The following is a 25,898-nucleotide window of genomic DNA, read 5'->3' as shown; positions in this document are numbered from 1 at the left end:
AGTGTCCTCATAATCTAATCTAATTTCTCTAATTTCCTGTGCATGCCTGCAAGAAATTAATCACTATGGTGACATTCACGAACTTTGATAATAAATTTACTTTGAACTTTGTTTAAACAGGGGCACTGGTTCAATGGTTGAGAGGGGGACAGTGGGCAGTAATCAGCAGGTAGCTATACCTGTTTGATCTGATGTTACAAGATTTAAAGTGTGTCTGAAATCAAAGCTGAGGTGTTACTCCGTAACACTAAGTAAACATGCCCCCTCTCTTCCAGCAGGTCTTCCCCCCCCCCACCCCCTCAGTGAATGTATCCTGCTGGTGGGACAAGACGGGCCCAGGAGAAAAGATGGAAGTGAATACAGACCTATGAGCATAATTGTTCAGGTTGTTCCTGAGGACACCAGATCCCCAGATGTTTGTCAGATTTATAAGGTCGATGGTGGCCAGCTGCAGATTTGCCACAACTGAACCTGCTGCCTTGATTGATGTCAGGTCAATCACTCAAAATGCCAGCAGCTTGCTTGTAGAACCAGGGTGATACTGTAATTGTGTTAAGGGAAGTACTTCCACAAACCATCCGGCACACCCTTAAAGTTTTCCAATACTTCAGAAATATTGACACAATCGCAGTACGGGAAAGCCAGCAGCTAATTTGCATGTAGAAAGCTCCCCCTCCACCCCCCACCCCAGTAGTAATGTGATAATGACCAGATAATCTGCTTTAATACTGTTGGAGAGGTTTAAATGTAGGCCAGGTCAGTGGAGAAAACTGTCCTATTCTCCAAAATCATGTCATGAGACTTTTTACATTTGTTTAAGAGACAAGTGAGACCTTGGTTTAAAATCCTGTCTGCTGTTCTTCCTCAGTCCTACACCCCATTGTCCATTTGCAGATAGGAGGAAGAACACCTCGTATTCTGTACAGATGGCCTTCAACCTGACGGCATGAACATTAGTTTTTCAAACTTCTAGTAATTTCTTCCCACTCCCTCCTCTCTACTTTTTCCATTCCCCGTTCCGGTTCCCCTCTCATCCCTTTATTTCTTTCTGATGCCCCTCCTGCTTCCATTTCTCCATTGGTCTATTCTCCTCCCCTATCAGATTCCTTCTTCTTCAGCCCTTTACCTCTTCCACCTATCACCTCCCAGCTTCTGAATTCATCCTCTCTCCCCTACCCACCTACCTTCCCCCTCACCTGTCAGCTTGTACTCCTCCCCTCCCTCCACTTTATTCTGGCTTCCTCCCTCTTCTTTTCCAGTCCTGATGAAGGGACCTGGCCTGAAATGTTGACTGATTGTTCCTCTCCATAGATGCTGCCTGATCTGTTGAGTTCCTCCAGCATTTTGTGTTACTTTCCAATATCAATTTTGTTTCTCTGTTCAAGTGACTACATCCAACTTAATTACAGTACACTGGAAAGGCAAAGGTCAGCACACTTCTGAACCTGTTCCACCTTCACTTAGACACCCCCTTAGGAGTTTGCGAAGATTTGGCATAACATTCAAAACTTTGACAAACTTCTATAAATGTGTGGTACAGTATATTTTCTGGCTGCATCACTGCCTGGTATGGAAACACCAATGCTCTTGAACACAATATTTATGTAAATCTCCAGAAAGCTATAACACCGAACACCACCAGAAAAGTCCTAAAATTCCTAGGAATTGAGAAATGAGTGTACTTGGCTATACCTGTACCTCAGGCCGAGAGGTTCAGACCGAGACCCTTCGGCGGGACTCATAAATCACATATTCATCATTGAGGCCTATAGAATATCAAAAAGCCTAGATAGAGTGGATGTGGAGAGGATGTTTCCTATAGTGGGGGAGTCTAGGACCAGAGGGCACAGCCTCCGAATTAAGGGATGTCCATTTAGAATAGAGATGAGGAGAAATTTCTTTAGCCGTAGGGTGGTGACTCTGTGGGATTCTTTGCCACAGACAGTTGAGCAGGCCAATTCATTGGGTGTATTTCAAGATGAGGTTGATAGGTCTATAATTAGTCAGGGTGTCAAAGGTTACAGGGTGAAGGCAGGAGAATGAGATTGAGAGGGCTGGAATGGATGAGCAGACTTGATGGGCCAAATGGCCTAATTCTGCTCCTATAGCTTATATATTATATAATATATTATTACAAATTTCGGAGTAATTTGTCCCATCCAGTTTGTGCAGGCTTCCCAGCAGTGCAAATCCAGTTTTTGTCACCCCATTCCCCCATAGTTCTACATTTTATCTTCCCACTCGTGCAATTCCTGATTCTTTTGTAAGAGTCCTGTACCAAAGGACTAATCAGCCACTATAAATTACTCACTGGCACATCTGCATGATCTGGGAGGAAACAGGAGCAAGCAGTGAGAAAATGCAATGACATAGTGCCTGAGAATCACGATCAGACCCTGGAGCCAGAAACTGTGCGACAGCGGCACTAACAGATGCACTGACCGACACAGCACTGACACTGTTGTGCCTGCATTCACAGCAGCAGTGCCCACAGTTGCAAGGTAATGCGATACCCAGCCACTTCTGTGCCTATCACTGAAATCCAAATTGAGGTTTCTGGTCTCGAATTCAATCCTGCTGTAAACTGACTATCAGGAAGAACATTTCTGTACATGGGAAACTGAGAACTCAAGGCAAATGCTATCATCCAGGAGGAGCTACAGGAGCCTGAAGACATACACTCAACATTTCAGGAACAGCTTCTTCCCCACTGCCATCAGATTCCTGAATGGTCAATCAACCTACATACACTACCTCACTACTTTTTTCACTTTTTTTTGTTCCATATATATATATTTCCTACTGTAAGTTATAGTTTTTTATTCTGTATTGCAATATACTGCTGCTGCAAAACAACAAATCTCATGACAAATGCCAGTGATATTAAACCCAGTTCTGATTGTGATATTCTAAACTATTTGGCGTAATTGTGCAAACACGAGGAAATCTGCAGATGCTGGAATTTCAAGCAACACACATCAAAGTTGCTGGTGAACGCAGCAGGCCAGGCAGCATCTCTAGGAAGAGGTACAGTCGACGTTTTGGGCCGAGACCCTTCATCAGGATAAAGGGTCTCGGCCCGAACCGTCGACTGTGCCTCTTCCTAGAGATGCTGCCTGGCCTGCTGCGTTCACCAGCAACTTTTATGTGTGTTGCTTGGCGTAACTGTGTTGCCCTGGCTTCAAACAACTATCTGTAATATTTGATTGATGGCCTGGAGTTTGTGACTGGGATGAAGGAGTCACTGACATCTCCCTCCAGGCCCACTGTTGTGACACATGGAACAACTTGCTTTGTACAGTGGCTACACCTGGAAAACACTTTGGTTGCAAGGTGCTTCAGGACGCCCTGAGGCACAATGGAAAAACAGGTTTGCCATTACTTTGAAATATAATCAGATATTTGGGGCAAGCATGACCTGTTTGAAAAATAATGTGGCGTTAACCTTTCATCAGCCCTTGACAATGACTTAAGCAATCATTTGCATATGATAAATATGCAAAGTGTCACAAGAATGATTCCATGACTGATCTAGTGGCCTGTATGCATTATGATAAAAAGGTGACTTCACTGCACACACAGTACATATAACTCACACACATACACATGAAGTAATATTACCACAAATAAATTAACAAATAATGAGCTGCATATACAAGTTTTAAAGTAAACGGTATAATGCTTCTGGTGCTTCATACGTGATGAGACCCGGGTGGTGGCAGGCAGTTCAGTAGTCTTAATGGCCTAGGAGAAGAAGCTGTTTCCCATCCTTAACAGTTCTTATCCTAAAGCTACAGTACCTCCTGCCTGATGGTAGGGGGGAGTCAGAGACTGTTGGACATATGGGAAGGATCACTGACAATGCTAAGGGCCCTGTGTACACAACACTCCTGATAAATATATCCCTAAAGGTGGGAAGAGAGACCCCAATGATCCTTCCAGCAGTCCTTACAATCCTTAGTAGGGACTGCGGTCAGATGCCTGGCAATTTCCTTACTAGACGGTGATGCAGCTGGTCAGGACACTCTCAAGGGTGCTCCGGTAAAATCTGGTTAGAATGGGGTTGGGGCGGGGGAAGAGAAGCCTTGCTCACCTCAATCTCCTCAAGGAGTGGAGACACTAGCTACTATGTGCAATTCCAGATACTTGGTGCTCCTAACTCTCGCTATGGAGGAGCTGTGTATATACAGAAAGCAGTGGTCAGCCTGCACCCTCCTACAGTTCACAATCATGCTGAGACTCAAGTTGTTGCACTCACACCATTGTATCAGCCACTCTACCTCCTTCTTGCACGCCGTTCCATTGTTGTTGTCAAATCAAGAAGGAATTTCTTTAGCCAGAAGGTGGTGATGCTGTGAAATTCATCGCCACGGATGCCTATGGAGGCCAAGTCATTGGGTATATTTAAAGCATAAGTTGAAAGGTTCTTGATAGCAAGGGCATCTGAAATTACAGGGAGAAGGAAGGAGAATGGGGTTGAAGGGGATAATAAATCAGACATGATAAAATGACAGAAGAGACTTGATGGGCTGAACTGTCTAATTATGTTCCTATGTTTTAGGGTCTTATGGAATGTGGGAGGAAATCAGACCATCTGAAGGAAAGCCACATGGTCACGGGGTGAACGTTCAAACTCCTTACAGACAGCAGCAGGAATCGAACCCTGATCGCTGGCACTATAAAGCATTTGCACTAACCGCTTTGCTATCATGCTGACCCATTATTCTACATTGATATTACTGTCCTATGAAGGCAACAGGCAATTCTGTTTCCATCATCCCAACAGGCAATGAATTCCAGACAAAACCACTCTTGGAGTAAAGTTCCTTGTCACATTTGTCATTTTGATATATCTATCAAATGTCCTCTCAGTTCTCATTATCAAAGATCAACCCACACTTGACAGTTTAAGCTTATGACTGAAACCCTTCAACAACTGGACTCCTCTAATAAATCTTTTCTACTACCTTCAGATCTCCCTTAAGGTCAGGTAAATGGAATTTGCCACATATTGCCAATTTTGACCTAACCAGAGTTTTATAAAGGTTCAAAACATTTAAGGGGACTAAAAGGATTGTTCTTCTAGAAGCCGGCATGAAGACAATGCCCTGAATGTTCATCAATGATTTCTGGGGTCGAAAGTGAAGATCGAAGCCCAAAGGTTGTTTGGAAGTTGAGGTCTGGTGGCCTAAGCTCTGGGTCTGTGAGACCACAGGAGAAGTCAGAGGTCCAATGTCTGTGTGTCCATGAAACTATTGGAGGCCCGGAGGTAGCCTGACCTATGGTTGGACGACTATGTGTGCATGTGACCTGTGGTTGGAGGACAGTGCGCGTGTGAGTAGGTGGGAGGGAGGATAGAGGCTTGTTTCGCTACTGATGCTTAGAATATAGAACAGCACAGGCCCTTCACCACCATGTTGTGCCGACTTTTTAAACTACTCCAAAAATCAATCTAACCCTTCCCTCCTACATAGCCCTCCATTTCTCTTTCATCCATGTGCCTATTGTTACGTACCCCGTAACTGGGTTGCCAAACCAGCAGAAATAGATCACTCAGTTGGAGTCTGGAGTACTAGAACTAAGAAAGTTTTATTAAAGAAACAAGCAACACAGTAATCGAAAGGATAATAAATGCAACAGTTCAGCGATGATAAACACACATGTGCACAGAATTAAGATAACAGCATCAATCAAGCTCTATCGTTGTCTAGGGGTAAATGACCAAATTTAAAAGTGACTCAAAGTTCAGTCCAGTTCAGTTCGCAGTAAACGTTGCCATGGCGATGGACAACGTGGGGGAAGAGAGAGATAGAACAGGAACAACTGATCATTCAGAACGGCTTCACTCACAGACCGGCGAGATGGCTCACAAGCAACTTTTTGGGCGGGTCCTTGGTGATGTCACCTGAGGTCACCGACTGTGACCCCTCCTCCAGATGCGGTCGATCCTCTGCAGTGAACCCGGCACCCAGGCAAGGCGGACACACACCGGGTTCCCGCTGATCGTACCTTTCCACCCTGGTCGTTGTCTGATGCTTCTCACCCACTCGTGAGAGGCGCACCGCTTCCAGGGTCTCGTTACCTCGGGTGGCGTGTGTCTCTGTCTTAGCGAACCTGTCCCTTTTTATCCCCCTGCTGGGGCATCGCCTGTCCATCACTTCAAACAGTTCAAGGTTCAAAGGGGGGAGCCGCTCCAGACAGCTCTCTCTCTCCCACGTCCCTTCATTACACATCTCCAGACGCTGCTCCATTGTTCCTTATCTCTCCTTCCCCTGAGGGCAGGTGGCAGACCAACTGCTGATGCCGCTGATGCTAGCCCAGGCCAGCAAACATCTTAATTTTATGTGTATTCTCGTAACACTATCTAATAACCTCTTAAATGTCCTTCATGCCTACTATTCTGTTGCTGATGTTGCTCACATTGTTCTGCAGAATAATGTGGGTATGCTGTGTTGGTGCCAGAATGTGTGACAACACTTGCAGGCTGCTCCCAGCACATCCTTGGGTAGTGTTGGTTGTCAAAGTGAATGATGCATTTCACTGTATGTTTTGATGTATATGTGATAAATAAATACATAGTTGAATCTGAATGAATCTGTATCTGGTGGTGTTACAAGTTCAGTATTTATGCTGCTCAGGATCCCATACACTAAACTGACCAGCTAACATGCTAATGGACGGTATATAAAATCAGAGAAAGCAAAACTGCCCTTTGGCCTGCTGAATTCACGTAATCAGAATCAGAAACACAAGAGATTCCACAGATGCTGGAAATCTTGAGGAACAGGTTCAGAAGTATGCTTGCCTCTGTCTCTTCCTATGTCACTACATTGGATGCAGTCACTTAAACAAAGGAAACAAGATTGACACTGGAGTGTAACACAATCAAAATGCTGGAGAAACTCAGCAGGTCAAGCAGCATCTACGGAGAGAAATTAACAGTCAACATTTTGGCCCAAGACCCTCATTCAAGAACCTGAACCAGAATCAAGTTTATTAACACTGACATAGAGAACATTGTTTAGTGGCAGTAATACAGTGCAACATGCAAAATATGCTATCAATTACATATATATATATATATATATATATATATATATACACACACACACACACACACACAGACATATATATATTTATCTATATATACATAGAAATAGTTAAGCAACAATTTTTACTAATCCTGCATGAACCCTGTTGTATAGACCCCACATTCCCATCAACTAAGGGAATGTGGGAACACAATGCCAACATCTCCCTCTGTTCTCGCAATTACGAGCATCTGGGAGGTGCAGAGTTATGTCAGGAACGGTTGTTGCCCTACAACTACCAGGCTCCTGGACTGGTATGGATGGCTTCACTCTCCTCAGTACTGAACTGACTCACTTTCAGGAACTCTACCTTTGTTGTGTATAGTTTTTTCATTGATTCTATTGCATTCTTTTATTTTCCTACAGGTGCCTGCAAAAAAAAATCTCAAGGTTGTGCATGGTATGTATACTTTGAAAATAAATTTACTTTGAACTACTTCCCTGTTCTACCACTCATTACGGGAAATTTAGTGGCCAATTAACCTACCAATTCATACTTCCTTGGATGAAACACAGCAACTGGAGGAAACTCATGCATTCACAGGGGAAAACATGCATTCACCATACAGACAGCACTGGAGATCAGGAACAAGAAAGCTGCCGGAAGGAGGGTGAGGGAGGGAAGGAGGGACAGTGAGGGAGACCATGTGAAATTGTGCATGTGTCAGACAGCAGGAGACAACTACCACCCGGGTAGGAGGTGGCTGCAAAGTAACAGGAGCAGCTGAAATCATGCTCCTTCAACAGAAATTACAGGATAATTGCAATGTATAAAATTATAAATGTTAAAAGGAAAAAGGGAGAAAATGTTCCTTTTTTAGACATGATGTTAAATCGAGGCACTGTCTGCTCTCGCCAAAAACTGCCACGTAACCTTGAGAATGAGAGCTCTCCCTAGTGACCTGGCCGACATTTATGCCTCAGACAATGATGGTGGGCAGGGCGAAGGACAGGACAACCGGATGACACAGATCTGTAATTGCCAAACAGCGAGATTGAGAATAAATTTCACAGTGATTTACGAGCTGGCCTCTACTGTATGAAAGGCCCCTGAAAGCATATTCGAAAATACCTTTCCTGAATGAATTTACATACAGTAGCAGAAAAGTGAAACGTGTGCAGAGAAGGGAAAGGAGAGAGGCGCCAACTTAGATCATTCCAAGAACCAGAATAGACAATGGGCTGAATGGCCTCCTCTATGATTTACACTCACAATTGATAGACTTCAAGCACATTCATCTCAAACAAACTTAAGTTAACAGTTGGGCAATGATGAGTAATAATTTGTTCTTTTTACTGTGATTTACTCTTCAATCCGAAACAGTGACCAACAGCCTCAGCTCCTGAGAAGCAAATTTTCTACTCCTCTGTGTCTGATGCAGCTTCTATTCCTGAAGCCAGCATGCTTAATTACTAGTCTAGAACCAGTGGGCATAACCTCGGAATGGTAGAGCAGAGATGAGGAGGAATTTATTTATCCAGAGGGTGGTGAATCTGTGGAGGCCCAGTCATTGGGTATATTTAAAGCCGAGATTGATCAGTTCTTGATTCGTCAAGGTGTCAGAGGTTTCAAGAAGGCAGGAGAATGGAATTGAGGAGGTTTAATAAATCAGCCATGATGGAAAGGCGGAGCAGAATCAATGGGCTGAATGGCCTAATTCTGCTCCCATGTCTTATGGAATTTGCAATTAGAATCCATTTTTCCTTATCCTTTCCTTTCTTTCGATGCATCTTGGTCAATATCCAGTCTCATTTATACACATATTTGGCTGGTAACAAATAAACAGTTTGGTGTCAGTTTCAAGGTTTGCTCAATCTTAGTGGCCAGTGGTGATATTCACTTCTTGTTTAATACTTCACTGGTAGCCTTGGTGGCTTTCATAGACATTGTTCCTGGTCACTGACTTAATCACACCAACAGCCACCGTCTGTCTCACATCATGGACAGCATCAAATTTAATCAAAATTATTATTGGGAACTACCAGATAACTGAAATTCCTTCCTCACCCCGCACAGATATTGCTTGACCCAGAGCAGAAATGGCTAATACAAGGGGCAAATACTTTTAAGGTGATTGGAGGATAGTATAGGGGGATGGCAGAGGTAAGTTTTTTTTTACACAGTGGTGAGTGCATGAAGCGCCCTGCCAGGGGTGATGATAGAGGCCGATACATTAGGGACATTTACATGGGCACATGGATGATTGAAAAATGGAGGGTTATGTGGGAGGGGAGGGCAAGATTGATCTTGGAGTAGGTTAAAAGATCAGCACAACATCTTGAGCCAAAGTGCCTGTACTGTTCTATATTCCAGGACCCGCAGACTTCCTGAAACAGACTGACTGTCACTTCAGGTTCCAGCATCTGCCATCTGTGGCACCAGAAGAGGAAGCTTAGTCTCAGCCCCACGCAAAGGAGTCCATGGGTTTGTGTCCCACACTTGTCACTGGAGTATGCAGCCAATTCTCTCTGCATCGTGATGACGTGCTGCAATGCCATCTTTGATGAAGATCAGTTTAGCTTTACTTGTCACATATACATTGAAACATACAGCAAAATGCATCATTTGTGTCAACGACCACAGTCCAAGGATGCACTGGGGACAGGCCACAAGGGTTGCCATGCTTCCAGTGCTAATACAACATGCCCACAACTAACTCGCATGCCTTTGGAATGTGGGAGGAAACAAGAGCACCCAGAAGAAACCCATCCAGTCACAGGGAGAACATACAAACATCTTACAGACAGCAGCAGGAATTGAACTCGACCTTACAGCCAGTGCCGTATAGTGTTACGCCAGTCGCTATGCTGCCATGCCGTCCCATCTTTTAGAGGAGCCACTGACCTGAGGCAGTGGACATGAAGGGTACAATGCTGGCAAAGAGCTTGCAGTGTGGTGGCCAATCAACTTCCCAAGAAAGTACGTCACCTCACCACTGATTTTTCCAAAGCAAAGATGTCCTCCTTCTTCAAAGAAAGGGGCTTCCCTTCCTCCACCATCAATGCTGCCCTCAACTGCATTTCTTCCATTTCACGCACGTCTGCTTTTACCCCATCCTCCCGCCACCCTACCAGGGATAGGGTTCCACTTCTCACCTACCACCCCACCAGCATCCAGCACATAATTCTCCAAAACTTCCACCACCTCCAACAGGATCCCACCACCAAGCACATCCTTCCCTCCCCCCCACTTTGTGCTTTCTGCAGGGATCACTCCCTACACAACTCCCTTGTCCATTCGCCCCTCCCCACTGATCTCTCCCTCCAGGCACTTATCCTTGCAGGCAGAACAAGTGCTACACCTCCTCCCTCACTACCATTCAGAGCCCTAAACAGTCCTTCCAGATGAGGTGACACTTCACATGTGAGTCTGTTGGGGTCATATACTGTGTTTGGTGCTCCCGGTGTGGCCTCCTGTATATCAGTGAGACCCGATGTACGTTGGGAGACAGCTTCGCCGAGCACCTACACTCCGTCCATCAGAAAAAGCAGGATCTCCCAGTGGTCACCCATTTAAATTGCACTTCCCATTCCGATATGTCCATCCATGGCCTCCTTCACTGTCATGATGAGGCCACACTTAAGTTGGAAGAACAACACCTTATATTCAGTTTGGGCAGCCTCCAACCCAATGGCATGAACATCGATTTCTCAAACTTGCAGTAATGCCCCCACCTTCACCATTTCCGATCCCCTTTTCCCTCTCACCTTATCTCCTTGCCCGCTCATCGCCCCTTTCTGGTGCTCCTCCCTTCTTTTCTTTCTTCCATGGCTTTCTGTCCCTTTCAACAAAAATCTTCCCAGCTCTTTACTTCATCCTCCCCCTCCAGGTTTCACCTATCACCTTGTGTTTCTCTCTCCCCTCTCCCCACCTTTTAAATCTACTCCTCAGCTTTTTTATCCAGTTCTGCCAAAGGGTTTCAACCCAAAACGTCGACCATATTCTTTTCCATAGATGCTGCCTGGCCTGTTGAGTTCCTCCAGCATTTTGTGTGTACTGTTTGTGGGAGCTTGTGTACATGAATATTTCCTACAACACTGCAGTGGCACATCAATGGTTGCAAAACACTTCAGACTACCCTGGAGTAGTAAAAGGTACTGTCAAAAGCAAGAACATATTCTCAGCACTTTATTTTGACTGCTTGCTGGGGGATAAGATGTTGTGAACACCTTAAAGTGGTCAGATAGAATGTCTGAAAAGAGCAAAAGCAAGTCTAGACATATAAACAATGTTGTGGCCAGACAGGGAATAGAGAAGATGAAATAGACTTTTACAATGCTTTTATACACACACACACACACACATTCATTATTTTAGAAGAATAATGAGCTAATGTTAATGGGTTCAGGGACTGTTAAGAAATCTAATGGCAGAGGGGAAGAAGTTGTTCCTAAAACATTAAGTGCTGTGTTTTCAGTATCCTACACCTCCTCCCTGATGGTAGAAAGAACTGATTATACACAAGAACTGTCACTGGCTGCAGTGGGAAGGAATTGCATTTATGTAGTGCCTCAGAAACCTTTTACAAGAAGTCTTACACAAGAGGGCTAGTTTAAAGCAAACTAAGGTGAAAGGCAAGAACCAAAATCAGTATCAGGCTTATTATCACTGGCACAGGTCATGAAATTTGTTGTTCTGTGGCAGCAGTGTAGTGTAATACATAAACATTACCAGAAATTACAGTAAGAATATACAGTATATTAAAAAGTGCAAAAAAGAGAAAATTAATGAGCTAATGTTAACAGGTTCATTGCCCGTTCAGAAATCCAATAGCAGAGGGGGAAAAAGCTGTTTCTAAAACACTGAGTGTGTTTTCAGGCTCCTGCACCAAGGAATAGAAGTTTGTTCACCAAGTTCTGTGGGACAATAGTGTTCAATGCCGAACTGAAACACAGAACCAGCATTCTGACATAAGAGTCCTCATTTTCTAGGTGTGTTAGGGCCCGGCACATGGAAGATATCATAGCATCTGTCATAGAGCAGTTCTGTCAGTATGTTATATACCTGTCGGTGTCATATATATAAGTGACCACTCCTGCCATAGTGTTGAGAAAGCAGGGAGTCTGCAGAAGGACTTGGACAGATTGGAAGAATGGGCAATGAAAATGCAGATGGAATAGAGTGCAGGGAAACGCATGGACTTGCACTTTGGAATTCAGCAGAAGGAAAAAAAGGCGTAATTATTTTCTAAACGGGGTGCAAATTCAGAAATCAGGCGCAAAAGGCCCAGGGTGTCTTAGTACAGGACTCCCTAAAGGATTAGTAGTAAGAAGTCAAATACAATGTTAGAATTCATTTTGAATGGTCTGACTCTAGACAGATGCATCGGAGAGGGCTGAGAGGAGATTTACAAAAATGATCCCACAAATGAAAGGGTTGATGTATGAGAACTGTTTGATGGCTCTGGGGCTGTACTTACAGGCATTTAAAAGGGTGACGGGGATATCTTGTGAAACTGACCAAATATTGAAAAGCCTAAATAGAGTGAACGTGGAAAGGATGTTTCTAATAGTAGCAGAGTCTAGAACCAGAGGGTATATCCTCAGAATAGAAGATTGTCCCTGTAGAGAAGGATTTATTTAGCCAGAGGGTGGTGATTCTGTGGAATTCATTGCCACAGATGGCCGTGGAGGCCAAATCATTGGGTATATTTAAAGTGGAGATTAATATTTTGATTAGTAAGAACATCAAAGATTAAGGTAGCAAGAAAATGAAGTTGAGAGGGAAAATATTCAGGCATAATCAAATGGCTGAGCACTCGATGGACCAAATGGCCTAATTCTGCTCCCAGTCCAACTGAGAACAAACTCCTGGCCTAAATAGCATTGAGGAACCTGCAGGTTATGTAATTTTCATGGTCAGATACCGATAATGGCTGTTTCTTTCACATTTATCTGATTAAAAGGATTTGAAATGTTTACGCGGGTCCAGGATCACTGGTGTAGTATTTCAAATAGTATGCTATCAGATGTAGCAAAGCAGCAATCAGTGAGGGATAAACCAACACCACCATGACCTCAAAATACTTTTACTTGCAACATGTCAGAACGAGAGAGAGAAAATCATTATCACCTTAAATACAAAGGGAGATCAATGAGCAGATGCAAGGTTTTAATAAACTTTTGACTCAAGAACTTGCGATGCGCAGAGGTTTGGGCTTCTGAAGGTAGATAGTGAGGTCCAGAGTGTCTCAAGCCCACAAAACCAGGAAGATCAATCCTCCATCACAAGCCTCTACCCAACAATCCTCCAGTTCAGTGGGCAAGATAGGAAAACCCAGTGATGGGGTGGGGGAAAAAGAACCCAGAGCAGGTTCCTAATAGAAAGGGAATTTTTCCAGTTCTCCAGTCCAGCTGGATTCATGGGGCCGACTGCCACTTCAGGCCCCAATGCAATCCCGATGCAGTCACGGCTTGATAATGGATCCAAGACCATCCATCATCGGCCACACTTGGTCCCCACTACACCGTGTGGAGCAGTACCTAGTGGACATCATCAACGCCCATCCTGGTCATCCGTCCGCGGACGCTTGCGTGGGTTGGCGGGTGAAGTTGAAGGTGCCTCCAATGATTGGACGTCACGAAACCCAAGTGACTGAAAAATGAGACAATGGGGACAGGAGAGAAGGGGGGTTAACCAGCTCGGCAACAAGGTCAAAAGCCTCAAACGAAGGAGAGCTTCTTCCCTCCCAATCACAGCCTGTGACCACTCCACAATCTTCCTTCTACTCCCCTACTAACAACTTCATTCTTGCCCTCACATTCTTTCCCGTCTTCCCTCTGCCTCTGTCTCCTCTTACCGTACCCAAGCTGTTCAAAGAGTAAAACAATCTCTGGCACCACAAAGCAAAACCAAGACAAAGGGAATACAGAATTACTGGCAGGTGACTCACGGTTATCTGGAATGGAACAGTCGCTTCTTTTTGCGTCGGCGATTTATAGAGGGAAGCAAACCTATTCAGAGAAAACAAAGCAAAGTCTGGGAGTCAGGCTTTGAAAGTGCAGCTCATTTCATGCCAGTGAGCAACCCTTAGTAAGCAGCAGTGACCAGAGGGGCAGCATCTTACACAGAAAATAGGATTACACCATTCAGCCCTTCTAACTTGTTCTGCTATTCAGTATAATTACCATCTTTGCTTATGTTCCTGTTCTCTCCCTACGCCCCTTGATGTCTGGTAAACTACCTTAAATGCACACAGATTAACCAGCCTCCACTGTGGTAGAGAATTTCACAGGTTCACCTCCTTCTGCCTGAAGACATTTCTGCTGGGACTTGAGGAACTGAGTTACTGTGAGAGGATGAGATGCTTGGGACTTTATTCATTGGAGTGCTGGAGAATAAGGGGAGATCTTGCAAAGCTCTATAAAATTATAAGGTGAATCCACACAATTGTTTTCTCCACGGTTAGGGAATCAAGAACTAGAGGACACAGATTTAGGGTGAGAGGAGAGGAACAAGAGGGTGGTCAGTACATGGAGGGAGCTGATGGATGAAGTAGTTGGGGCAGGTACATCAACATTTAAAAGGCACCTGGACAGGTACACAGAAAGGAAGGGTTTGCAGGAATATGGGCCAAATTCAGGCAAATGGGATGAGTTCATATAAGAACCTTAAACACAAGAGATTCTGCAGATGCTGGAAATCTTCAGCAACACAGACAAAATGCTGAAGGAGCTCAGCAAGTCAGGCAGCATCTATAGATGGGAACAAAGTGTCGACATTGCGGGCCAACTCCTTCATTGGGACTGGGAAGAGGAAAGAAACTAGAATAAAAAGATAGAAGGAAGGGAAGGAGTACAAGCTGGCAGGTGATGCCAACTCACCCTTGTTATTATCACTTGGACAGTGCAACATATCAGAAACAAGGCAGTGTCTATTCACACTGAAATGGTTCACCCCTCCGAGACTGGAAGTGACCAAGTCTTCCAGCTCATTGAGGACTGACAATTTCACTAAGCCTAATCCAGCTGCCTCATACATAACTTGAACAATTCACCTCTTACCTCAGCTTGCCTTCCCAGCGTAGAATTAAGCGAATGGTGGCCGCGTGACCCCAGCTTTCACCTAGACAAAACAAGAATCCATCATTGGTGGGGTTGGACTTCAGTTAGCCCCAGGGTAACAGATGTAAGGGACAGAGGAGCTTTGGACAATTTCCACAAAATACATAGAACAGTACACTACAGATTCTTTGACTCACAACGTTGTGCTGATCTTTTAGCCTACTCCACGATCAATCTAAGACCTCACACTTAGCCTTGCATTTTTCTTTCTTCCATCTGCCTATCTAAGATTCTCTTAAGTATCCCTAATGTATCTGCCTCTACCAACACCTCTGACAGTGTGTTCCGTGCACTTATCACACCCTGTGAAAAATAAAAAAACATGGTGCTAGCCACTGCCATTCTGGAAAAAAGCCACTGGCTGCCCATTTTATTCCACCTTGTACACCTTTTTCAAGATGCCTCTAATCCTCCTTCATCCCAAAGATAAAATCACCTTCCTCACAAGACATACTCTCCAATCCAGGCAGCAGCCTGGTAAATCTCCTCTGCAGCCTCTCTAGAGCTTCCACCTTTCCTATAATGAGGCAGCCAGAACTGAACACAATATCCTAAGTGTGATCTAACCAGTTTTATAGAGCTGCAACATTACCTCGCATCTCTTGAACTCAATGCCCCAACCAATGAAAGCAAACACTGCGTACATCTTCTTAACCACCATATCAAATTGTAGGTTCTATGGTCTTGGACTCCATGATCCCTCTGCTCCAGCTCACTGCTAAGAATCCTTGCTTGTGACATAATACTGAGAAAGAAAAATCTGTACAACACTCACTCTACTCTGAGTAGGAAGGCAGGGTGAACTGTAACAGGAGAACTGAACTCGAACATTTTCCCTCTCAACCACACACACTGCAGAATGATTAATGCACCTATGGGGAGAAGGAAAGCTTTTTCCAGTTGAGGCACTGACAAATAATACAAAGAAGTAACAGCCAGGACAGAGTGAAACCTTTACTTTTAGACGGAGTTGTAGGAAGAATGGCAGACATTTTATGTTAAAGAAAGAAACAGCGTTGGGTTCTACTGAGTGAACAATGAAACTGGAACAATTAAGGGCGTGGGAGAAAATTATTTGTCAATATTGTCCATAAGATATATAAATAATTGTAGTTTTATACATATAAAAAAAATGGAAAAGGTTATATGTGTGAAAAAAGTACATGATAATTGTGAACTCCTTATCCAAATAAAAATAAAATTAAAAAAAAAGATATCTTATAGATAATGTTCTAAGATTTTGCTCTTTGCACCATGCATTTGTGCCTGCTGTACAGTACTGGTCCAACAATACTTGCATAAATTATGTAACTGTAACATTTTTTAAGTCTCGAGAAAATACAAAGTTATGAAGATGAAGAAAATTGACATGGGAGGACTTGAACATAAGCTGATTCCATTACAAGGACGAGCTTTGCCCAAACTTTTTAGAATATCTTGTTGGCTATTGACTAGATAACATTATCCTGTTATAAACAACGAATGATTAACATAGCAGTCCAAGAACTCAAATGCTAGTATAAAGGTAATAATGGATGTTCATCATTAACCACTCACTATATCAGTTTAATATTCAAATATCACACACGCACACACATACACAAAATTAAGGCGGCGTCATTCTAGCCATACCAAACATGTGACCTTTTAAAAAAAAGGAAGTATGACCACCAGCTTGTAAGATTCAAGTCCAGTCCTTTATGAATGCTGTTACAGGGTCCTGTTATCCGTATTTAACAGTTCTGAACATAATGGTTTGCCACTTCTTTTAAAGAATAGCTTTGTCACATGTAGCTCTAGACTTACAGTAAAATGTTTCATTTGTGTCAACAACCAGCAGTCTGAGGATGTGCTGGGGGCAGCTCAAGAGTCGTCAAGCTTCTGGCGTCAATATAGCATGCCTAAATCTACTAACCGTAACCCGTACATCTTTGAAATGTGGGAGGTAACACCGTGGCCATGAGGAGAACATACAAACTCCTTACAGACAGCATGGAATTGAACTTGGATCACTGGCGCTGTAAAGCATTTCAATAGGTCTCAATGAGATTCTTCCTCATTCTTCTCAGCTCCAGTGAGTACATGCTTAGAGCCATCAAATATTCCTCATGTATAAATCCTTTCATTCCTGGGATGATACTTGTGAACCTCCTCTGGAACCTCAGGATGTCAGCACACCGTGGTGGCTTGCCATTAGATTCCAAGGATTTAAACTCCGAAATTTCATTCATGAACTTCTCCCCTTCCTCTCTTCTATTACGTCGCTACTAGGGTGGGACAGTTTGACTGCTGACAGAGTTGAAGACTCTCAGTTCCAGCGACTGGGTTCAGTCAGGACCTCCTGCACTATTTCAGTGGAATTTACATGTCCGTCATCCTTCCCTGGCCTCCCCCCTTCCCCTCCTCCCCCATGTGAGATTCCTTGCACATCCCAAACACTCACAGGCTAGTAGGATAAATAGCCGTTGTAAATTTCCATCCACCCTGGTTCTGTGGACAACAGAACTGATGGTCATGTGGTGGAAAATAGATTACAGGGAATATTAATGGGGAATGGGACTGTTCTGAGATCCTGCAGTCTGGTTGGGCTGAAGGGCCTTCTTCTATCCTACAAGCAAATATGGAAATAATATGGAAAACTCCACCTCATTAACTATGTCATTGGTTACCTGTCCCAAGATCTGCCTGGCTTATGTCAAATTTAGCATGATAACAATCACTACTGTAGAATAATTTAAATTAAAGTGCTATATAAATGCAAATTGTTTTGCTACGTGAGTGCACGTATGTGTGCTGTTGGGGAAGGGGAAGGAAAAGCTGGTAAATAACCAAGATCCCGTGGCCCAGGGAAGATGCACCACTTGTTTTAATATAAAACTAGACCAAAAAAAAGAGAAGGAACTGGAGAGTCTCACCGAGGGCAGGCACCAACGAGGACTGGGCTTCTCCAAATCGTGTGGTCATCTGGTTGGTCAGCACCACCTTGAAGAGGACAACAGTAACTATTAAGCTTGTTATGTACTTACATAATCTATCAACTCAAAAGAGGCAGGTGAAGTAGAGCTCTAAAACCAGGTCATCAGGATAATACCATAAGATGTAAGAGCAGAATTAAGTCATTCAGCCCATCGAGTCTGATTTATTATCCCTCTCAATCTCATTCTCCTACCTTCTCCCCGTAACCTTTGATGCTCTAGCTAACTAAGAACCTATCAACCTCCGCTTTAAATATATTCAATGACTTGGCCTCCACAGTCGCCTGTGGCAATGAATTCCACAGATTCATCACCCACTGGCTGAAGAAATTTTGCCTCACCTTTGTTCGAAAGGAACACATTCTGAGGCTGTGCCCTCTGATCCTAGACTCCCCCCCCCATAGGAAACATCCTCTCCACGTCCACTCTATCTATCCCTTTCAATATTCAATAGGTTTCAATGAAATCCTCCCATCATTCTTCAAAAATCCAAGTACAGGCCCAGAACCATCAAATGGATAATCCAGTCTTTCTCAATGGTTACTCTTTTCCATCAGATGTCAAGGGCAACAATTTAGCATTAAGTCACTTTGTTGAGTCCAGTTCCAACACAGGGTTGACTGAAACAAGATTTTAAAGAAGTTGCATGGAGGAACTCAGTGGGTCAGGCAAAGGGCAAAGTGGAGCCAAAGGGATGGTTGATACTTCAGGTCAAGACCCTTCAATAGGATACAAAATGTTCGTTATCCCTCTGCTTGCACAGATGCTGCCTGACCTGCTGAGTTCTTCCAGCTACTTTTTTTTGCCATTGATTCCAGTGTCTGCAGGTCTCTCATGTCTCTTTGGCCAAAATGAGGTCTAGCCTGGTCTGGAAGCACATTCGATACAACTAGTAGAGCCACTACCTTGTAGCTCCAGAGATTCCGGTTTGATCCTACCCTCCAGTGCTGTCTGTGTAGAGTTTGAACGCTCTCCCAATGACCACAAGGGTTTCCTCCACATGCTCTCATCTCATCCCATCCCATCTTCTAAAGAAACGTGGATGGACAGGTTAATTGACCCCTGTTATGTGGGTGAGCAGAATCTGGGTAGAGTTAGACCATAAAACATAGGAGCAGAATTAGACAATTTGGCCCATTAAGTCTGCTTCACCATTTGATCATGGCTGATTTATTTTCCCTCTCAAACACATTCCCCTGCCTTCTCCCCATAATCTTTGGTGCCCTTACTAATTAAGTACCTATCAACCTCTGGTTTAAATACATCCATATTGATGGATATGTTGGGAGAACTAATAACAGGGAATATCTGTGGGGGAATGAGATTACTCTAAAAGCTGGCATTGACTCACTGGGCTGAATAGCCTTTGCTGTAAGGAAATTAGTAGTTCTGCTAGCCAAATAGGCCTTGTATTGAAGGGGAGTCTGGAAGATCTGGATAAATGGTATTTGTGTTTGGCTGCTGCCACTCCACTCCACTCCTAGGTGATGACAAGATGCCAGGTTTTACTTACTGCCACACTGTGCTTGTTGGCCATGGTGATCAGCTGCTGAGCAAGTCCATTCAGTAACCGTGTCCGTAGCGACAGGTCCTCCAGGTGGTGGCGGAACGGGAACGCAATGCTGTCAATTACCACAATCCGGACCTAGAAAATCAACATGGAACACAGATCAGCCTCAAAATCTGGCCACATTCCATCTCCAAGCAAGATTCACTTCTGGGAGGGAACAATTCTCAGGGGCAGGTTAATGAGGGAGACCTGGCAGTATTGAACCTCCCTCTGCTCTCCCTGCTGCACCAGCTCCCAATTCAGAAACAACCTTAATCATGGGTCCAGCCACTCCTGATTTCCTCCAACCCCGAATTTGTTACTTACTCTCACAATCTAAAAGGCCCTTCAGCCCACAAAGTATGTGCTGAACACAAACGACACCTTTTCTACCTACAAAGACCCCCACAATCCAGGACGTGTGCTCTTCTCACTACTACCATCGGGCAGGAGGTACAGAAACCTTAGGTCCCACACCACCAGCTTCAAGAACAGTTATTTCACTACAATCATCCTGAGCCAGCGTGGATAACTTCATTCACTACACTGAACTGATTCCATAACCTACAGACTCACTTTAGTGTTGGCCTGTGGCCAAGTGGTTAAGGCGTTCGTCTAGTGATCTGAAGGTCGCTAGTTCGAGCCTTGGCTGAGGCAGTGTTGCGTCCTTGAGCAAGGCACTTAACCACACATTGCTCTGCGACAACACTGGTCCCAAGCTGTATTGGTCCTAATGCCCTTCCCTTGGATAACACCGGTGGTGTAGAGAGGGGAGACTTGCAGCATGGGCAACTGCCAGTCTTCCATACAACCTTGCCCAGGCCTGTGTCCTGGGTATCTTCCAAGGTGCAAATTCATGGTCTCATGAGACTAACGGATGCCTATGATAAGACTCACTTTCAAGGACTCTACAACTCGTTCTCTGTATTATACTTTATTTGCATTTTGTCTTCTTTTTCAGTTTGTCAGTATATATATATATAATCTGTGAGAAAGTGAATTTCAGTGTAGTACATGTTAACATACAAATACTTTGATAATAAATTTACTTTGAGGTTTGATATCTATTCATTCCCTGCATACCCATCTGCCTATTGAATACTACTATCATATTTGTGATGTGACGTTGCTGACATGAGGTATGGTTGTGGTGGCCAAGTCAGTGGGTGTGTTTAAGAGATACACAAGTTGCTGGTTGGTAAGAAGGTTAAGGGTTATGGGGAGAAGGTTATGGGGAGAAGGTGGGAGAATGGGGACAAAGAGAAATCAGCCATGGTTCTGTTTTCATTTGACTTCCGCTCACATCTCCTGCACAGATCAACTGATTAACAGGGCAAAAGTACCTTCTCTCCACCAGCACTATACCACAATCTCTTTTGCTCTCCACCCCATCACAGATACTCATTTCCCCTTCACCACCCCTCACCCTTCTATGCAATGTAAAACAGGTTGGATTCCTAAACTGGTCCCAATTCTGATCTCCTCTGTCTCTACCTACAGATCCCCCCACAGCCGCTGAATATTCCCAGTGTTCTCTCCCACTGATAGGATCTTGGTGACATGGAATCAGGCCTTTCAGCCCACCGTGTCGGTGCTAGCCACCAAGTACCTACCTAACACAACACCCCAAATGCTGAAGAAACTGTGGGTTAGACAGTATCTATAGAGGGAATTGGACAGAGGAGGCTTTGAGTTGAGACCCTACTCTTGGACTTAAAGACAGCCAGTATTAAAAAGAGGGAGACAAGGGATGGAATTTATTATCTCCACCCACATATACTAACACCATTCTCCTGCACTCCGTCAGGAGCCTTTTAAGTGCTCAGCTAACCACCTCTTGAACTTAATGTATCTGCCCCCCTCAGATGGTGCATTCCAGATTTCGACCACTCTGTCTCTCATCTCTTGCCTTCTGTTTATAGACACCTCTGCTAAGGGGGTAAAACTTCCTACTATTCCATTTATTCAGCTCCATTTGTATACTTCAATCACATCCCGGCTCTGTCTTCTCCACTCCACAGAAAACAAACCTAGCCTCTCCTCATAGCTGAGGCGACCTCACTCCAGGCAAAGGTGGGAATCCCCTCTGTGCCCTTCCAATGCAGTCACATCTTTCCTATTATGTGGTGACCAGAACTGTACAGAGTACTCCAACTATGGCCTAATTAATACCTCAAACTTTTGCTCTGTTACAATTGACAACAGTCTGGGCCCTGAGCTCGAGCTTCCCCTCCCTTTATCTCCTCTTCACTTTTAACATACCCTTATAGATCTAAAGCTTTTTCCTCAAACTGGTTCAGGTGCCTTAATTATTCCCCTGATGTGGTTTGGTGTTCTGTCTGATGATGCTCCTGTAGCAAATCTTAGGAATCATTTTGTTAAAAAACTGCAGATCTTGAGCTATGAGCCAGATTGCAAAGCATCTAATAGCCACACTGAGCCCAGGGCTCCACCCAGTGGCCACATTGACTAATCTCAGACAGTGCTCAGTTTGTGTCAGAGCCCCACCTCCAGTGGCCAAAGTGAGCAGCTGAAGCTGGAACTCCATCCAAGTTTAAGAGAAGAGTCCCAGCTTGTGCTTGTGCAGAGAAATTCAAGCTGTGCATTATTTTGTGATCCAGCAAAGATCTAACCAATTTAAAGGTGGCGTGGTAGCATAGCGGTTGGTGCTTTAACGTTATTATAGCACCATAGACCAGGGTTCTACTCCCGCCAGTGTCTGCAAAGTTTATTTTGTGCCCATGTGGGTTTCCTTTGGGTGCTCTGGTTTTCTCCACATTGCAAAGATGTAATGGTTAATAGGTTAATTAAGTCACATGGGTATAATTCATTTCACGTAATTTTCTTTTAACTTACATTGCTCTACACTGAGATCTTAAAATAGGTAACTTAAGAAATAAAGAGGAGTGGATATAGAAATGAACCAAAGGATACAAAACAAGAATGAAAATATTGCAGTGGATGCTGGCCTTTTACCTTAGAGGCAAGCAGACAAGGCAGGGGAAGTTACATGGTCAGATGTCACCTGGAATTGTTCAGCTTTAGTCATCACAGGAGGAAGATGAATCTTGGAATCACAGATTCAGCTGAAAGAACACTGGGTTACAAACTTAAGTTACAAATGCAGATTCTAAAAATATGGTATGTATTCCCACGAGCTTAGGAATTTGAAGAGTGTTTAGATAGATGAAAAGAATTAATGCAGCAGGATAACAGAAAGAGGAAAGAAGTTCAAAGTTAATTATCTAAGCACATATATGTCACCATATACTACCCAGAGATTCATTTCCTTGCTGACATTCACAGGAAAACAATGAAATACAACAGAATCAACGAAAAACCAAAAATACCAATGATTGTCAAACAACCAGTGTGCAAAGGACCAAGTGAGCAAATAATTAAAAAAGTAGATAAATAATGCTGGAAACATGAGTTGTAGAGACCTTGAAAGTGGGTCTGTAGGTTGTGGAGTCAGTTCAAAGTTGAGGTGAGTGAAGTTATCCACACTGATTCAGGAGCTTGATGGTTGAAAGGTAATATCAGTTCCTGAACCTGGTGGTGTGGGACTCAAGGCTCTTGCCTGATGATAGCAGTGAGAAGAGGATACGGCATGGATGATGGGAGTCCTTGATGATAGATGCTGCTTTCTTAAGACAGTGCTCCACATAGTTCACAGTAAAATTATCAAAGCACATATACATCACCAAATACAACCTTGAGATTCATTTTCTTGTAGGAATTCACAGCAAATACAAAGAAACACAAAAGAATCAATGAAAAACTACACACAAGATGGACAAACAACCAATGTGCAAGATAACAAACTATGCAGATACAAAAAAAATGAAATAATAATAAGCAATAATTATTGACATCATGAGATGAAGAGTTCTTGAAAGTGAGTCCATAGGTTGAAAATGAGTATCAGGAAGCAAAGATGCTGGGATGCTCCCCAGCATTCAGGACAAGGACATCTTCAAGGAGCAATGCCTCAAAAAAGTAGCATCCATTCTTAAGGACCCCCATCACCCAGGACATGTCCTCTTCTCATTGCTATCATCGAGGTGGTGATACAGGAGCCTAAAGGCGCACACTCAATGATTCAGGAATATATACACACTGTAATTTACAGTTTTTATTATGTGTTGCAATGTACTGCCTTCCACTGAACTCTGCAGATACTGAGGGATCTTGACTGTAAGAGCTAGATAGTTAGAGGGGAAAGGAATATTGTACAAGGGTACAAGAAGAGTCCAGGTGCTGGAATCTGAAGCAACAAAAACACACGGGAGGCACTGAGCAGTCAAGCAGCATCAGCGTGGGAAAAGAATAGTCAATGTTTTGGGAAGGAGCTACAGAAGCTTGAAGACCCACAACTTCCCTTCAACCATTTGGTTCTTGAGGCAATCAGCACAACCCTAACCACTGATAAAGGAATTTGGCCCGAAATGTTGACTGTCCATTCTCTTTCATAAATGCTGCCTGTCCTGCTGAGTTCCTCCAATATTGTGTGTGTGTTGCTCAAGATTTCCTCATGTTCACTACAATTCAGTTACACTACGACCACCTTGATCTCTTTGACTAAAATGGATTTTTCTTAATTGCGTTCTAATTGTGTCGTTTCTTGTAAAAATTGCATACAATTTGTTTCTTAAGAATGCTACTAATATGATGTTATGTGCCTATGATGATGCTGCGTTTTTCACTGCACCTGTTTATATAGAGTCATAGAACACTACAGCACAGAAACAGGCCTTCCAGCCCACCTAGCCTGTGCTGAACCATGAACCTACCTAGTTCCATCGACCTGCACCCAGAGCAGAGCATTCCATACCCCTCTCATCCATGTACCTATAGAAGTATCACCCCCACATCCACCACTTGCGCAGGCAGCTCATTCCACACTCTCACCGCCCTCTTAGTGAAGATGCTCTCCTTCATGTTTCCCTTAAACATTTCATATTTTACCCCTAACCCACAACCTCTAGTTGTAGACTCACCTAACCTCAGTGGAAAAAGCTGGCTTGCATTTACTCTATGCCCCTCATAATTTGGTACAAGTCTATCAAATTTCTCCTCAATTTTCCAGGAAATAAAGTCCTAACCTATTAAATTTTCCACTATAACTCAGGTCCTCAAGTCCCAGCAATATCCTTATAAATTTTCTCTGCATTCTTTCAAACTAATTTGCATCTTTCCTGTAGGCAAGTGACCAAAACTGCACGCAGTACTCCAAATTAGGCCTCACCAATATCTTATTCAATTTCAACATAACATCACAACTCCTGTACTCATTACATTGATTTACGAAGACCAATGTGCCAAAAGCTTTATGACCTTATCTACTGTATCTGTGATGCCACTTTCAAGGAATTATAGATCTGTATTCCCAAATCCCTCTGTTCTCCTCAGTGCCCAACCACTCACTGTATAAGACCTACCCTGGTTGGTCCTCCCAAAGTGCAACAACTTGCACTTGTCTGCATTAAATTCCATCTGCCATTTTTTTAGCCCATTTTTTCATCTGGTCCAGATCCTGTTACAAACTTTGATAGTCTTCAACACTATCCAATACACCCCCAACTTTGGTGTCATCTACAAACTTGTTGATTGAGTTTATCACATTATAATCCAGATCATTGATATAGTTGACCAACAACAAAGAACCCAGCACCGATCACTGCAGCACACCGCTAGTCGCAGGCATCCAGTCAGAGAGGCAACCTTTTACCACCACTCTCTGTCTTCTCCCACAAAGCCAATATCTAAATCCAATTTACTAACTCATCTTGAATGTGAAGCAACTGAAACTTCTTGACCAATCTTCCATACAGGAACTTGTCAAAAGCATTGCTAAGGTCCATGTAGGCAACATCCACTGCCTTGCCTTTATCAACTTTCCTGGTAACTTCCTTGAAAAACTGTAATATTGGTTAGATACCACACACAAAGCCATGTTGACTATCCCTAATCAGTCCCTGTCTATCCAAATAAATATGTTTCCAGTCCTTTTGAATCCCTTCCCTTTACTGATGTCTGGCTCACTGGCTTATAATTTTGCTGGCTTATTCTTAGATCCTTTCTTAAACAATGGAACATGATTAAACTTTTCTCCAATCCTCTGGCATCTCACCTGTGGCTAAGGATGACTTCAATATCTCTGCTAGGGCTCTTGCAGTTTCTGCACTTGCCTCCCGTAGGGTCTGAGGGAACACCTTG

At 43.6% G+C, this 25,898-nt stretch overlaps 1 protein-coding gene across 3 annotated transcripts in view; it reads right to left on the bottom strand.

Annotated features, from left to right (window-relative positions):
* Window positions 1-5,616: 5,616 nt before the first annotated feature.
* Window positions 5,617-25,898, bottom strand: part of rad51c (RAD51 paralog C) — a 32,476-nt gene continuing 12,194 nt past the window's right edge. The window contains exons 5-10 of one of the 3 annotated variants that reach the window (XM_063031890.1): window positions 19,644-19,775; window positions 18,071-18,137; window positions 15,096-15,156; window positions 13,985-14,045; window positions 13,575-13,686; window positions 5,617-6,922 (exon numbers count right to left, since the gene is read on the bottom strand). In XM_063031890.1, the coding sequence (XP_062887960.1) occupies window positions 13,588-13,686; window positions 13,985-14,045; window positions 15,096-15,156; window positions 18,071-18,137; window positions 19,644-19,775 (420 nt within the window). In that variant the 3' untranslated portion in view covers window positions 5,617-6,922; window positions 13,575-13,587. Of the gene's footprint in view, window positions 6,923-10,324; window positions 13,687-13,984; window positions 14,046-15,095; window positions 15,157-18,070; window positions 18,138-19,643; window positions 19,776-25,898 lie in introns of those variants that run through there. The other 2 variants (XM_063031891.1, XM_063031889.1) reach the window with 2 other exon arrangements.

Source organism: Mobula hypostoma, chromosome 23 (genome assembly GCF_963921235.1).
Source record: "Mobula hypostoma chromosome 23, sMobHyp1.1, whole genome shotgun sequence".
Lineage (NCBI taxonomy): Eukaryota > Metazoa > Chordata > Chondrichthyes > Myliobatiformes > Myliobatidae > Mobula > Mobula hypostoma.
This window is presented reverse-complemented; position numbering and strand designations above follow the sequence as displayed.